Source organism: Psittacula echo (genome assembly GCF_963264785.1).
Source record: "Psittacula echo genome assembly, chromosome: 8".
Classification (NCBI taxonomy): Eukaryota; Metazoa; Chordata; class Aves; order Psittaciformes; family Psittacidae; genus Psittacula; species Psittacula echo.
In genome coordinates this window covers 15,785,902-15,802,646 of record NC_137744.1, presented here as the reverse complement: position 1 = coordinate 15,802,646, position 16,745 = coordinate 15,785,902, and the positions used below count along the sequence as shown (strand labels likewise).

The following is a 16,745-nucleotide window of genomic DNA, read 5'->3' as shown; positions in this document are numbered from 1 at the left end:
ATTTTCTGCTTAGAAACACTAGTAACTGTAGCTATAATAACATACTCATCTCTTAAAACCCTTCTTTAAAAATAACACCATTCAACAATAGTAATCAGGCAGAGGAAAATTTATGGCATCGTTGCTTGACAGATGACTGTTAAAACCTGGAATGAAAAATTACCTAGCAGTTCACAGAGGAGAAGGTAGACTGATAGATCCTTAATTATTTGTTTGCAGTGTCGGTGGGATATGAATATGAAACATGTCCTGATTTTATTCTGTGGGAGAAGAGAACAGTAATCCTTCAAGGCTTTGAAATGGATGCTTCAAATCTGGGAGGCTGGTCTATAAACAAACACCATGTATTAAATCCACAAAGTGGTAAGTCCTTCCTTTATTAACTGACCACACATAGAAGAATACAAATTCTAAAGGAATTAATTGTTCTGATTTTAAGCATTACACTTCCTAATGTGTAATCTTCTTTGAATGTGCACCCTCATTTATTGAGAGCTGAACAGCAAATGCCATCCAAAAGGATATTTTTAATGTTCTGGCTCCCAGGTATTAAACATTAATATCACTAACTCTTGAGATCACTAACACATTGCAGTCATTTGGATGGGAAAAGGGCATACTAATTTTGGTTCATTCTCACACTGTTGTACAGAAGTACCACATTGTAGGTCAGATTATAGTGTGTTATATACTCAGTGAAGTGTCTACATCCCTAATTCATCCTGTGACTAACATCAGTTAGTAGCATCAGAGCACTAGGGAGCCAAACCATGTGAGAACAGGCTGGCTGACAGAGGCAGCACTTGGGAAACCACGCTGCAGTCCGGTATGCAGAAGCTTTTGTGGCTACCCACTCTGTGGAGAAGCACAGAAAGTTATTCTTCAAGACAAGCAATTCAGTACCTTTTGAAGCATTAGAAAAAAAAAAAAAAAAAAAACAAACCTAAATGCTTTTGGTGTCATAACATTAACCCTGCATAGAGATACTTCAGGCATGGAGACTTGAATCTGTTTCCTTATTGCTTTTCTTTTCCTCCCTTAACGTCTATAATCAGGAACTAGAGGGATTGAATTATTAAAAACAATACTGGTAAATGAATTATGGTAACTAGAAAACTATTTTTGCCAATAAGCAAATATCTCATTATCTGAGGGAAGAAAATCTTGGGGTCAGATTTCAGCACTTGTAAATCAGCAGAGTATTGGATTCAGTAAAGTTCTCTCAATTTGCTCCAGCTGAGAGTCGGTCCACTAAAATCCATTTCCATCTGCAGACTTCTGTTAATGAAGATTCATGCACAGATGTATGGCTGTCAGGTTTGTACAAGTTCTCAGTTGAATGCGCAGCTACAGTATAAATATTCCAAATACAAAAGGTCAGATTTAGTTTGTAAATTATCTGGATTTCTGTTTTGATTTAAAATAGTTTGACATTTTAAACAGCGGTTGTTTCATACCCTGTCTTATTGGTTTGTATAGATTGTCTCTTTTAAATGCCAGCTATTGACATTTAACACAAAGAGAAATCTGACCTCAGTCAGCTCAGCCCCCAACTGTGAGACCCATAGTCGACTCCTTAGTGCCAATTTACCACTTGCATAGTTTAATTTCAAGACTAAATTGCTGGCAGTAACTCCAGTTTATATGACTATCTGCTAACTGCAGTGGTTACTGCTATAATTCACCCCATAGGCACTAACAGGTCCTGAGATTTTGTAAAGTATACAATTATAATCTGAGCAGGACTAAATAATTTCTTTCCTGAGCACAGGGTATATGGTGACAAATTGCTTCCCAGCCCTGTCTCAGCTGTGACGCTGATAATGCCAGAGAGCACTGACCTGGAGCCACTCACCACCTCCTCCAAAAACATCCAGGCTGCAGCCACTACCCCAGCCCAGTAACGAGGATGGGGAGAATGCGGTTTCTTATATCTGCTCTTTTACCTCGTATGTCTCTGCTGTGCTGGGGCATGACCAAAGCTGAAGCCAGGGGGGAAGCTGCTAAACAAACGTCTTTATCCATTACTCAAAGAGACACAATCTGGGCAGGGAGGGCATAAGCACATCTGACTTGAAATCAGTGTGTCTCTTCTGTTTACAGTTTGCATGTGAAAGCATCTCTGGTGAGGATGACACAGCCCAGCCAGAGCTCAGTGATGTCTCTGATGTTCCTCATGATTATAATCTTTCAGTATGCATGCCTGGCTCATATATAGGAACTAGAAAAGCAGTTAGGAGTAGAAAAACAATGACTGTACCGTAGCTAGGGCACACCTAACAGAGCAGCCTCTAGGCTTGTATTAAAGCAACAAAACCAAATAATGAGCTGTGCTAACAAAAAGGATAAAAATGAGTGTGCTTCAGGTCTTATCTAGAAACCTGTGCACTGCTGTTCTATTTCAGATATATAAAATGTACTTTAAATAAGGACTACGGTATGATTCAAGCTTAGAATTACACATTTCAGACTTATCTCCATGCCTCCATGAGTGAAATGAAATGCACAAGTAGCCTTCTCGAGTATGAATATATTGAGATTTTTCCCTTTTAATTAAAGCATCTCTCTGTATATATGAAGAGCTGCTCTTTTTAGAAGCGTGAAACTTACATCTGGTTTTGAAACGCTGTCACTGGATTAACTACAGAAATAGCATTGGAATATAACATAAATGTCTATCTAAAATTCTCTGTTGCAAATTATGATTTTGTTTTCAAACTAAAACTAGAAGCACTTTGGTTGGTTAATTAACTAGTCTAAAAAGTTTATATTTCCAGGGAGACCTTAGAGCAGCCTTTCAGTACCTAAATGGGCCTTCAATAAAACTGAAGAAGGACTTCTACAAAGATATGTAGCAATACAACAAGGGGGAATGACTTTAAACTAAAAGAGGGTAGATTTAGATTAGGAAGTTCTTCCCTGTGAGGGTGCTGAGGCGCTTGCACAGGGTGCCCAGAGAAGCTGTGGCTGCCCCATCCCTGGCAGTGTTCAAGGCCAGGTTGGATGGGGCTTGAGCAACCTGGTCTAGTGGAAGGTGTCCCTGCCTGTGGCAGGGGATTGGAACTGGGTGATACTTTCGATCCCGTCCAACCCAAACCCTTCTAGGACTCTATGATACCTAACTTCAGCCATTAAGCCTTGTCTTCCAGCCAGTCTGCTGCTGTGCACATTTGTACTCAGAGACAGGGTGGCTATTCTTACCTCCCTCAGCAGAAAGGATGTTCATTTTAAAAATGGCACAAAATGAACCAAGTGCAACAGAAAAGTTGTAAAAATAGATGCAGTTTTACGGAGTTGTACTTCATGGCACAGTCTAAGCTGTGGAGGTACAAGTACTGACATGCAGAAACCATAGCAAGTAAAAACTGTGTTCTGTTTCCAGATGTAAGTAAAAATGAAAGGAAGAAATTAAAAAAAGATGTCCAGTTCCAGCAGTATAGACATAAAATAAGATCTATTGTTCCAATGCGGCTGTCACTGGAAACTCAGGCTTTTTAAATGTGTATGGTTTTGCATCAGTAGGACTGTTAAGTTAACAAAGAATCACATCTGCTTCTCTTTTCCCACATTTTTTCCCCTCCAGTTCAGAGGTTTGGTCGCTTCTAATTTGTGACATGATTAGAGTTTAGTGTTTTCTAACAAACACAAAGGTTTCAGTCAGTTTGGAAGGTCTTCAGGGCATTTCTCATAATCAGGAAGAGAATGCATACCATAAATACTAGTTCCCGTATAGAGTCCTTTTAAAGGCACCTATATCTCATGAATACAAATGAATGTGCTATTAACCGATTTTTCAGAGTATTCTTTGAATTAGTTTTTTTCTTCTGATGGGCAAGTGTATTGATTCCATTTTTATTTATCTGGGGGAAGGAGGAGTAGTTTTACAGGGACTTTATGCTTAAAGGTAATTTCAGCCCCAGTGCAACACAGCATTAACTAAAATTAAAGCAGTAGTTCAAAAGTCTGAAATTAAGCACATGCTTACATGTATTGACAGCAAAACATATTCTCCAGAGCCCTAATTATTTACTGACATTTCTATGAGGCAGTTGGAAGATTACCTTTACTCTGGTAATTTCAGACAAAGGGCAGCATCTTCATATAGTAGTATTTTTATCTGGCATGCAAGGGAAGATGCAACCATTAATTTTACTGATGTATTTTCAAAATGCTTTTTTCAAGCCAGTGTTTAAACAAATGTACGTAGTCTGTCCTCTATTGTTCAGAGATATTTTAAAAATACAATCCCTTTCAAAATGGCTGTAGCACGCTCAGTAATTTCCAAGGAGAATTTGAGCTTCAGACTTACCTGAAAGCCACAAATAGTTTAACAAAAGTTGGCAATAGTACATAAATACATTTGCTGTACTTTGGGAAAACTCAGATGTGTCTCAACATATGCTTCCTGCAGCATCTAGAATATGCTCATTTTACAGCATAAGAGTCCTCCAGAAAGTACTTTTCCTTGTGCTTATTCCTTTAATTGTGCCACTTTTCTGATGAAGTATTGAGCTTACCAAAAGAAATAAGAGATTTTGGACTGTGAGCTAGCATAATATCAATCTTCCATTCAAAAATAGGCAAATCATATTATAACATGTCAGTTTAAGGTACTTCTTAACTATGTTACCACATTGTTATTTAAAATAAACACTACAGCTATCAGCTTGAAAAAAATACATCTATGTACTGGTTCTGGTATCACCAACCTAATAATTGGTTGGAATTTCAACAGTGTATGCTGCAGAGAAGTGCTGAAATACTCACACAGGAAAGTTGTTTTAAACTTTATGGCAGAGCATAATATATTCTTGCTGGTAAGACATTCACTTGTGCCTTGACTCTTAAGTTGGCTTTACTGCACTTGGCACCTTTTTATATAGCATGAAGGACTCGCATTTAAATTTGAATATTGATTTTGTACTGCCATGCAGTGCTCTTCTGTGAAAAATGCACAGTAGTGCTGCTATTAATCTCCCTTAATTAAATATTCAAACTGTCCAAGAAATTCCTCTGCTACCTAATAAAAATTTATGAATAAAATGAATATTAAAGTAGTAATCCCCAAGAAATCAGATAGCACTGCAATTAACAGTCAATTTGTAAGAGCATTAACCAACCATGAATTCTCCTCATGATGTTGGCTTTTAAAATAGCCATGAACCACTAATCAACAGAATGGTGATGGTGAAGCTTGGGACTGAACACAACTGGAGGAGATCTGTGGAAACCTGTGATAGTCTTTAAAAAATATGATGTCTGCTAGTGTTTTGGTAATCTGGTCTTCCAGACTATTGCATAATCCAGAAAGGCATAGTAATGTAAATGCTATATATTTGCTTTTTTTGTCTGTTTTCTCCTCACCTTAGGAATAGTACACAAAGGAAATGGTGAAAACATGTTCATTTCCCAGCAGCCACCAGTCATCTCAACTGTGATGGGCAACGGACACCAAAGAAGTGTCTCTTGTGCCAACTGCAACGGTCTCGCACTCAACAGCAAACTCTTTGCCCCAGTTGCTCTTGCTTCTGGGCCTGATGGTAGCATGTATATTGGTGACTTCAATTTTGTCAGACGGATCTTTCCCTCTGGAAACTCGATTGGCATATTAGAATTAAGGTAAAAAATAATAGGCTTTCTCTGCCTGGTGCTCATAATCCTGACTGAATGCCTGTGAAAATTACAGTGAGTTTTTTTTCTCTCGGGACTTCAAGAAGCAACCACATTTGGTTGCCTTGTGAGCAAATGTCTCACCAACTTTCAAACAAACTCATCAGAAAACTTATGCTTACTCTAAAGTCATCAGTTAAGAAGCGCAGCTCAGTGGCCTTTAGAATAGGTTTTGCATACTGAACTTCTCCAAAGTGCAGAATGAATAGAGCTAATTTTTCTTACTGTGAGATTTTTCATGCTTTTTCTCAAAAAGTTAAATTATTCCATGAAGAGTATTTTTTAAGAAAACCCCATAATTCAATAGCAAATATGCAGAGTATTGTGTCAAGGCACAGAATTGTGGCTGAAGATAGATTTACCCTCTTTAAAATTAATACAATTAAATAGTTCCTCATCTGTAACAGAGGATGTGGCTGGGTTTAAGCAGACAAGAGCAAACCTGGCACTGTAGTCCCACGGGTCACAGGCTGGGTCTGTGCCACCATTAACGTCTCCCCTGTAATTATGACTCCAGCTTCCTATTTCTTTTCAGGGCCAGAGGGGAAGGCAGGAAAAAATTTGGACACTGATACTGTAAATTTCTCTTACTTAAGAGCCATGAATCTCCAGCTAGCTAACACTGCTGGTGATGGTGTTTGTGCTGATTGTTCAGAAATAACTTGACAATGCACAGGCAGTGGAAAGGAAGCAGTTTGAGAGAAAGAAATAATACTAACAGGATAAACAATGTTTTGTTATTGAGATAAAGCTCTGGGAGCAGTCAGGCAAAAAATGCAGTTCTGTTGGTGACTAACATTTCTTGTCTTTTTCTTTTTCTTCTAACCCTGAACTGATCTGTCTTGCTAGGAATAGAGACACAAGACACAGGTAAGAAAGACACAGGAACAGTAATATGTGAGCTATGCATCAGGAAACAGCCTTATAGAAATCCTTTTAGGAATCTGGATATAGAGAAGGAGTCTGAATTTAATAAATACAAATGTTAATTAAATTCACCTTTATTTATACTAAAGTAGGTTTGATTTGTTCCCTTTCAAGGCATGAAGCCTCCCTCTAAAAAAAAAATCAGTTTGCTGATCACTACAACTTTTAGTCTCCAAAAGTGCAGGGGAAAAGGTTTCTTTTCACCAGGACAAATAAAACACTGTGTAAAAGGAGATAGAGTTTGGAGACCAGTAAAGAAAGAAGGCCACTGAACTTATTTTTTACTTCAAAAACAAACTTAGCCCATTTGTTTTTCTTGTCATCAAGATTTTAATAAGAAATAGTAAACTTATTTAATAACTGGTTAAAATGGAAACTAGGCTTTAAGGTTACAGGAAAAAAAATTACTACAGCATAGAAATAACTTGTAGAATGATTCATTGTAGATCCTAGTCTACTTGATACAGCTTTTAAATAGGCTAATTTAAATAAACTCAGATATAGATTGGATTGCAAACTTCTGCATATATAGCAAGTTTTTCCCATTTTTCCTCAATACTCTTGAAATGTAAATATTGTACTATGCAAGGCTTTAAGCATAAACATCAGGAGTTTTCTAACAGCTGGTCTGTTAAATGTAACAAGAAGGATGACAGAAAATGTATCCACAAGGAGATTATATAACGAACCCTGGTTCTTTGCAGGTTTTACATGATAAAAAAAATGTTTATTTAACATCTGAAATTTTCCTTTCAACTTTTTCCACTGAAGTATTTCATTAAAGTCATCTTTTGTCTGTCTGGTCTCCTCTGAGCTCACTCCAGAGCTCAAATGATTCTTAATGTTTTCAACAAAATGTTATAATACTGGTGATACATAATTTGGCATTAGCTGCTTTTACCTCATCCTCTTACCCATTTTTCATCATACCACTGTTCTCTCATTCATGATGTTTCCTTGGACTGGGTTTCACATCTGTTCCCCAGCTGTGGGAAAATCACCAGCTGTTGTCAAATTCACCACAAACAGAACCAAGTAACTTGTTTCCTAAATTTGTGGCAGCAATCTTAAGTGTTCGTTAATTAACAAATATTAATAAAAATGTCTCTTAAAAAAAATTAGGAATTTGACAATCTTTCTGATCTGCAAAGCAGATGAGAAATCCCACATAGAGTTCAGGGGGTGTGGACAGGTCAGCGTCTAGCCCAACCAACTGTGATATAAAGTCTCTACACCTATCTGGATTTTTATTTTGTGTTATAATGAGGACCACACTGCAGTCTCACCAGGCTCAGGACACTGTGGTGTGCCATGTGCTTAGATAGTTTCCTCCAACTGGAAGTTAGCTTAGCACTGAAGAAGAAACAAAAAAATCTCACTGGTTAATAAAATGCAGCCCAGTTCTCTGATTAGAATTTATGATCCTCACCACTTAATTAACATATGTAAATATTTTTTGAATAACATTTTATAATCTCCATAAGGCACTTCAGTGCATGAATTACGGTGCATTAATTCATGCCTAGTTGCACTGACAGTAGTTGGCCTTCTGCCTTGCTCCTGACAATACAGTCAGCATGAATTAAGGCATCATATTTCACACCTTCATATTTTCTAAGGTGTAGAAACAGATAAAAATAACCAAGAGTGGGTATTTGTGCCGATGCAGACAATCTGCGATTCACTTTCCTGCAACTTGTAGATTGGTTTTCAGTGCCAATAGTACTAGGACTTGTCAGGTATAGAAAAATGACTTTGCTTTTAATAGTAATAGTTATAACTAGCCTAAAGTCACTTCAGTTAGCTTTGCACTGGGTGGCTTGGGACTGATGGACAGACCAACTCCACCAATACCACTCCCTGCATAAGCTTACTGATATCTAGCTGGCTGGTCAGGCTGTGCAGCCAGTACCAGTTCCTTCTTAGCAGTTGTGCTTGCATGAGCTATATTAAAACTGGTCTCTCATAAGCCTGTGTCGTCTCCAAATCATTGAACAGATGTCTTCAGATAAGTAGAATATAATACTTATCGTGCCACAAACAAAGATTAAAAAGAAAATCAATTTAACTTTGATGCTCTTCTATTTTAGTACAAGCCCTGCACATAAATACTACTTGGCTGTTGATCCAGTCTCAGAATCCCTTTACCTGTCAGATACCAACACCAGAAAAGTCTACAAAGCAAAATCTCTTGTTGAAACAAAGGATCTGCCCAAAAACGCAGATGTGGTAGCAGGAACAGGTGATCAGTGCCTTCCATTTGACCAGAGCCACTGTGGAGATGGCGGAAAGGCATCCGAGGCCTCTCTCAACAGTCCAAGAGGTAAGAAAAGAGTATACCTGAAGTACTTTGTGTTGGTCATCTGTCATTTCCCTCTATTACTTAGAAATTCAGATGCAACTGCATGGACAAAAATGGGTCTTAGTTGGTGATTTAACCAGCTATAAGTAAGCAAAATCATTTCATAAAGCTCATTCACATTTTAATACCAGTCCTTTATGAGGGAGTAGCATGAGTAGTAGGCTTCATCCTCTGAAATACTCTTTTCTTCTGTGTCAACACAAGGAAAAACTCCTCTTTTATTACCTTTGGATTGCAAGGTGGCAGCATTTAATTTAATTTGTAAGCAAATAATATGATTGCAAATCAATTTTTTAGATTTTTTAGATTTTATGCATTCAGGTGATTCCTGTTAATGGCAGTAATACACATTAAATCAGGTCTGTTCAAATCAGACAGCCAGCAAAATCAAGTTTATTTGGAACTCTAGTTTGTCCTTCCTTATTAAATACACTTTGCAAAATATGAGCATCTCGCCTACTGCACCCAAAATTAGTATTTTGCTGCAGCCTTCCTGCCAGAGTACATCCCATATTGTCACAGGCAAAATGCATGTGAAGCCCTGAATCCCCACCAATGCCACAATTAATGCCTTGCAGTGTGCATTAGAACTCTGATAAAGTCTCTGGATTTGGTACTGTAAAGCAGCTGATCATCCTCATCTCTCACCAAAATCCTTGCAACAAAGGCTACTTAACAGCTCCCATGGCAGAGCCCTGGGCTGTGTTTAGCATGCTTCCCCTGTAGTACACCACTTCCTCCTAATGACTAGCTCTAAGGAAGACTTTTGATTATTTTTCATGAGCTAATAAAGGATGGCTGTATATCAGTAGGAAATTTGAATGTATATCCAGGCAGAAACATCTCTAAGACAAGCAGGTAATCCTGGTTTAAGGCTTAGCAAGAGACATGTTGTAATTAGAGTGACTTTAACGTGTCTTTAATGATAGAAGGTAAGTGTGATGAAGATACAAATAAATGTTAATCTTCAGGCAGCTAATTAATGTAATGAATCAATTCTAAAAATAGAGGAAAACAAAAGTTTTCAGATCCTTTAGCAGGGAAATGATCACTGTTTTATTGCTGATTACAATTGATTATATCTAACTATAATACAATTACTTGTTCCATCTTATTTTCTTATTGGGGAGGTATGTTGGTGAAAATCTGTAATATGGTACTTACTTTAAAAATACCCATTCATGGCCAGCTTCCTGAGCAGAAGGTTCCAGTCATAATGAAATTAAGAGGAATAAAAGTATAATTCATGAGTGCTGGGGTAGCCAGCTAATATTAAAAACTTAACTGTTAGTAGACAATGGCTCATATATCAACAAATTCAGGTAATGGCTCCCAGCTGCTTTTGATGTATGCATCAACAATACGTTACATCAGTGTGCAATTGTCAGATTTGTTATGGTTTGGATTTTAATCCCAAGGAACTGTGAATTGCCATATGCCCTTTTCATACAGGAAATTGCAGCACTAACCTGTAGCCACCAACAGTCAGAACAATTAGCTGTGGCTTTTCCTAACAGCTTTGAAAGTACCTGTCCTTGTTTACTCTAAACTGTAAGGGGTTGAATAACCTTGGAAAGTAGTAGGAAGTACTTCCTTGGTGCCCATAAATCTATTATTAAGAAAGCTAAAAGTCTCACATACTTAAATACTGGTTGAGAGATTCTTTTGGATCACTTATTTTGCTTGTTCTTGGAATAATTGTCAAGTCGGATGTCATCACAGTTCTACTGGAATAACATTCAGGCGGGATACAGATGTTTTTCCTTGGAGGCAAGAAACACTGACAGAAATTTTGGCGAGTCCAGAAACTCATCAACATCTTATCCATGTTTAAAAACTAATAGAACACAAAGCAACAGTGTTATGTAGTATTTGACCTCAAGTAAATTAATTGCTTCAATTTCTCACCTCTGACATTTTTACAATGCAAAAATAGGTACATGATAATGCATATAAAGACAGAGTAATTGCAGAGATGTTATTAGATATGAACACTTGCATTACTCAATGACCAGACAAGATTAGCATTTATTTTTTAAACTGATACAGAAAAATCTTTAGCTTCCCCCCCACCCCATTTGCTTTATTGTTGTTCTGAATATTCCTTTTTTTCCTGTTACAAGTGAAAATTAAGTTTACCTCTTACTTGATAGAAAGGTGATATCTAAGAACTCCATTCAGCAGCCATCTCTCCTTGGTTAGTTACAGCTCAAAAGTGGTCATCTCATTTTTGCTATCACCTGCCTGTGACTCTGAATAAGGGCTTATCTGTATGACTGAGTTTGTCCATTTGCACGATTGGTAAGTGTTACATAGTGGGTATTTCTTGTGAAACCTAACTGTGCTTTGTAGCATCCGTAGAAATACGTTAATAAGGTGAAATTCAGATACTCTTACTGACTTTTCTAAATGCTGTTTTAACTTTTTGGAACTCAAAACAATTTTTCTACTTCAAGGGGCACACAGGTAGGTTTGAGGAAAGTCCTAGATTGTTATTTAATGATTTACATCTTTCATCAACTTATATTTCTCATTATCTTTGTCAAGACTGCTTTTGCCTAGTGGCAAGGAATTAAAAGCCAGACAGGAAAACATCATGAAGTCACACTAATCAATTATGATTTGATCCATTTTCCACAACTTCTAATTTGCAAGTAACAATCACATATAGCTTTCTTCAGTCTGTTCCCACTTCTCTGTGAAGGACTAGAAATGGGGCTTAGTGAACATTAATCTTGCACTATTGTATGTTGAGCTGATTTTGAAAGATGCTTTTAAACATGCATGGGTGATGTAGTTGAAATTTGAACTTCAATATATTTTTTACTGCAACTTTAATTCTGTAGAGATCTCAGACTAATGAGTCATGTAATAGATGACCAAGTACTTAAGCAGAATGTGGAATGATACAAGGTGGGGACATAAAATAAGATCTGTGACAAGCTGAACACATTTATTACACAAGATGATATTGAAAATGAAGAAGTAACTTCACAAGATATTAATCATTGACTGAATTCCAATCACTTGAACTTTAAAAAGCAACAGATTTTAATTTGGGGGTGGGGAATTCTTTTTGGTGGGTTTGGGGATATATTGATAAAAAGTATTTATGGCACATCTCATCACCAACACTATCATTTAAACTATCTGGTTTCGTATTTATAACACACTAAGGGACAGTGTCCTGATTTTAACTAGTCATTGAGTATTTGATCAGTAAGAAGCACTAAAATTAATAGACGTACCTGGGAGGAGTTCCACTTAGCACTGCAATGCCAATGCTTTAAAGGCATTAAACATTTCTGAAATCAGTCAGCTTTAGGCATGTAAATAGATTTGGCTTCCCAGACTTAATTGACAGAGGCAGTGAGATGCTGATACAATCAAGTTACCACATTTTCCCTGAGCAAGAGGTTCTCCCAGTCAGTACACTAAGAAAGGTGGTTTAGATTAGGATCTGATTTCAATTAGCTTGTATTTGTGACCAACTCAGAGCATTCACTCAAGACAGCTGTGATGGAAATGCAAACCAGGTAACTCTTGTGAAAACAATAGGTCACTCCAGTGATGGAACCCTCAGCATCAGGAGTGATTTACATTTGGGAAGCCCAGCACTAAATCCAAAGATTTAAGCATCTGAGGTCCTGCAGTGTCTGCTTTTGGATTCCTGGGTCCAGACTGGACTCTAGAACCAGAAGGTAGATGTGCACACTGTCTGTGCAGGCTGTGTGTACAGTCTAAGCCTCAAGAAGTTAAAAACTGCACACTGAGTAAAGAGCATTTGAATGCAGTGCAGTGACCTCAAAGTAAGCACTAGGGAAACGTAGAAGTTCTGAATCCCACGCATAAAAATACCTTATACACAGCTGCAGGGAAGAACCTTTTTCACTCAGACCCATGGCCACAAACTAGCAATACAAATGAAAGCTTAAATTCAAAATCAGTTCTGCAGTGTAGTTTTATTCATTTTGCTTGAAATTACTAAGGAAATACCACTTAAAAAAAAAAAATCATGGTTTTGAAAATATGTGTGCCTCAGTACCTTACATGTGAAATGATGTCTTGTTACTCACCATCTCCAGCAATACTTTCTAAAGTAAGGAAAGCTGTAAGAGCAACTGCTCAGATTAAACCTTTACATTTGTCAAATGATAGTAGCCTGTTCAGGGCATGTTCCTGCTCAGCTAAAAGATTCCCGTTACCTTCAGTAGGATGTACACCAAATTCCTAATACAGCCTCTTGTGAAAACAGGACCCGCTTGGAAATCATTTATTCAGCAATCTTTGCTATTCTGTAAATTCCTAAGACCTTTTCAACCATTCCATACCATTCAAAAAGGAAAGCAGAATGGGGTGAGATGTTTCATTAGCAATATAGAAAGTAAGAAGTAGAGAAGCCAGGGTAATTGCAGCATTGAATCACTGTCATGTATGCATCATAGAACAGCAGAAAAAAAATCATCTCATGCCATTTTTGATTCAGCAAAATTTATTGCTTATTTTTCTCTTACGTAGTCTTAGCTACCCATGATTTCAGAAGTCTGGAAATCTCGTATAATATTTAAGGTAAACTTTTTGGACAGCAAGTTTCCCTAAATGTCATCCAACCTTTGTGTGAATGCATAACTTTTCTGCTCACCTCTTTCAGCAGTAAGTATGACCCCAGTCATCATGTCTCAGACTGGAAGCAGGACATTTTCATTTGCAGTCACTAGTTGAAAGTGCTGTATGCTCCAACTCCACTGCTATGCATCTAAAGAGAACATTGCTGTAGAGTGCAAGTACTGAAGTCATGTTCCAGCTGACAAAGAAGTGCTGAATATTTTGCCGCTGGTACTGTGACAGTAATGAAGCAAAGATGACAAAGATCACAAAGCAACAGACTGCAAATCACTTGAATCATATTTTGAGTGGTGTATTATGGTAACCTATAAATAACTAATTGCATAAAATTGCTTTAGTAGTTTCTAGATGGCAGCTTTAATTAAAAGCACCGGAGACATTTAGAAGTTTGGAAATGGATGGCATGTAATTTGCCCTTTTACCACCATAAAATGGTAATTAACCAATTTGATGCACTTCTTCCTATTAAAAGTTTTATGAGAATCACAAGTTCCTTATAAATACAGTTTTTCTTCAGCAGAAGGTGGCATTCTCTTTTATCGGCCCTCACCAGTAGTTTTAGATGTTCTTTCTCAAATTCTTCAGAAGTTTAATTAGAAGTTTTCAGTGTAAAATGCTCATTTGCAAAGTTTTTTAGCTGAGAGAAAACTGTAAAGTAGAATTTCCATAAGTGGGTAACATATAGCTCTAGCTGCTCTTCGTTGATGCATTCAAAGAGGATTTGTTCCCGAAAAGTCTCTTAGAATGCAAGTGCAGACTAAGATGGCAGTGGGGAAAAAAAGAAAAGAAAAAATCTTAAAGGAGAATTTACTCTATTACTTTTAATCCATATTTTTAGTGATATAAACTTATCTCCATTAATGTTGAAATGCCAAAATTATTATACCTCTGATCTTTCAGTCTGGAAATCATATATATTTTGAATTTAAACCTATGAGAACCACAGACAAAAGTGATCAGTTTGCTTTCAATTGTTATTTGTATTTGTAATCACATATGTATGTGCACTGAGGCAGATCTGTCAATGGAATTAATTCTTTAACCAGAATCACTCTTGAGAACTTAGAGAATTTATAGTCAGCCTTCTGTGCTTATCATGGTTGTACCCAGCCCATCCACTAAGTACTATTGTATGCAGAAAACAGTTATAAAGAGCAGATTTCTTTCTGCAGAGCCTTTCTAGTGATGATACATAGTAGCCATGTGTGATTGCACTATCAGAGTTCATTTTTAATGTTAGTTAACAGAATTTAAATAGTACCGATTAAAAGACCTAAGTGTTAAAACTATTGTTCCAAGATGTCTGCACATAAATCTACTGGAGATAAATGTTCATAAGAGCAACTGGTTTACATTTAGGTACAAAATCTAGTCCTAAGGCAGTTCCAGTGACTAAAGAAGACTAAAACCAGTCCTTCAGTGCAATTATGTTACTCAGAAAAAGAGATTGTGCTTAGCCACAAGGCTAAATCCTTGTACAAGTTTATTTTGTCCTTACTCAGACATCAGTGTTTAATGAGTAATCTCATACGCAAGCAAGGTAAGTCTGTCATTAGTGCAATAGGTCACATCTGTGCCCAAAGACAGCATCTGCTAGGCATACAGTTTAGTGCTACAGTTCCATTAAAAAGAAAAAAAAACAAATTCTGACTGAGAGTTTAATACAAACTACATCTCATGCTCTGTGCAAAGAAAAGATACCCCAAAATGACCTTTTTAACTCACTGATGGGGTGAACGGTGTTCTTACTTAAACTCAGTATGTGCATGTTTCCTCTCCAAGTTCCTTGGTGATTAAAGCACAATTGAAGTGCTGCATGTGATTTGATTCTGCATTACACTGTACGTCAGAAAAGGATTAAAAATAAGCTCTTGGAGTACAGATTATGTGCAGCATTATGCACGATGTGACAGGAGCATTAATGAATCCAGCTCTAATAAAGAATAAATTGGGACAGTTTAGCCACAAATCCGTATTTTGTTTTCCAATGGATGCCTTGTACAGGGTATTTGTCAACAAGACATAACTGCTAAATATTTTTTTCAAATAGGTAAGGTCATGTTTTAGTATGCATAAGGACTGGAAGCAATAGTTTCTTGTTGAACACTGGTACTTGAAATTCACTTATTAGGAAGTGTCAGGAATTTCTCATCTTTAGTACAAATACTGAAGACGTGGGCTTGTTTATGCCATCACACTGGCAGATGTACTTCCCTTGCAGATAAATTGCTTTCCTGCAATGGCTGGAGAGCAAAATGTACACTATTAACATTAAAGGATGTTTAGTTTTCTTATGTGGTCAGTGTTTGAAAGCCATTCAGCAACACAGCTGAGTAGCTTTATTTCATTGCAGCATAATTTTTGATTTTTATATAATGGAAGGTTTGCAGCCAACACAGCCATCTGTTCACAGGGAAATTGTGTAAAACAGAAGATGCACTTGCCGTAGTGATAGATCCTGGCACTGTGTTATCTATGGCAGGGATCTGATCCAGGGCTGCACTGACCAGGTGAGAAGCACAGCTCTTTGCTTACAAAGCAACACCACCCCCTCTGCAAACACAGACTAAGACACAGCACATGTGCTGTAGTTCCTCATTTGAGCCTGTGAGCCATACTGGAAAGCAAATCAAATCCTATCTAATATTGCTCCACAGTAAAATAGCAGTAAGGTTAGAAACACCCCCAACAATCAGAGCGGCATGCACACCACAGGTGTCACATAGGATGGTCCTTGCTCCTCAGTCCTTCCCTACCACAGCAGTCCTGCATTGCTTTTTCTTCCCAAAAGGATTCTTGAAGAGATTCTCAGGAGGCTGGGACTGAACCTTCACATATATCTGAAGAGAAAACCTTCAAACAATTTCCTAGCAGCTTTTCTATTTACTAATAATCATAGAATACCAGGTTGGAAGGGACCTCAAGGATCCAACCCTTCTGATCAATCTCTTAGCATGTTTCATCTTTTCAGCATAAAGCTGATCAGAGTAGGAGTGAGCCCAGGCAGGAGGATGGGAACCCCTGATCATTCAGAGCCCAGCTCTACCTGTGCTATGGTAGGGCCCCAAACCATGGCAGCCCTTCTCCTTTTCTGAAGAGAAGATTTATCCATGTCCAAACTAAACTGCAGATCGTGACTCTGGCCTTTGGTAAGTACTGT

At 37.6% G+C, this 16,745-nt stretch overlaps 1 protein-coding gene across 2 annotated transcripts in view; it reads left to right on the top strand.

Annotated features, from left to right (window-relative positions):
- Window positions 1-16,745, top strand: part of TENM1 (teneurin transmembrane protein 1) — a gene marked incomplete at its 3' end in the record, with an annotated part of 242,605 nt that overhangs the window by 179,079 nt on the left and 46,781 nt on the right. For both annotated transcript variants that reach the window (XM_080624671.1, XM_080624670.1), the window contains exons 17-20: window positions 220-363; window positions 5,370-5,619; window positions 6,520-6,540; window positions 8,688-8,920. In XM_080624671.1, coding sequence (XP_080480797.1) covers window positions 220-363; window positions 5,370-5,619; window positions 6,520-6,540; window positions 8,688-8,920 — 648 coding nt within the window. The remainder of the gene's footprint in view (window positions 1-219; window positions 364-5,369; window positions 5,620-6,519; window positions 6,541-8,687; window positions 8,921-16,745) is intronic.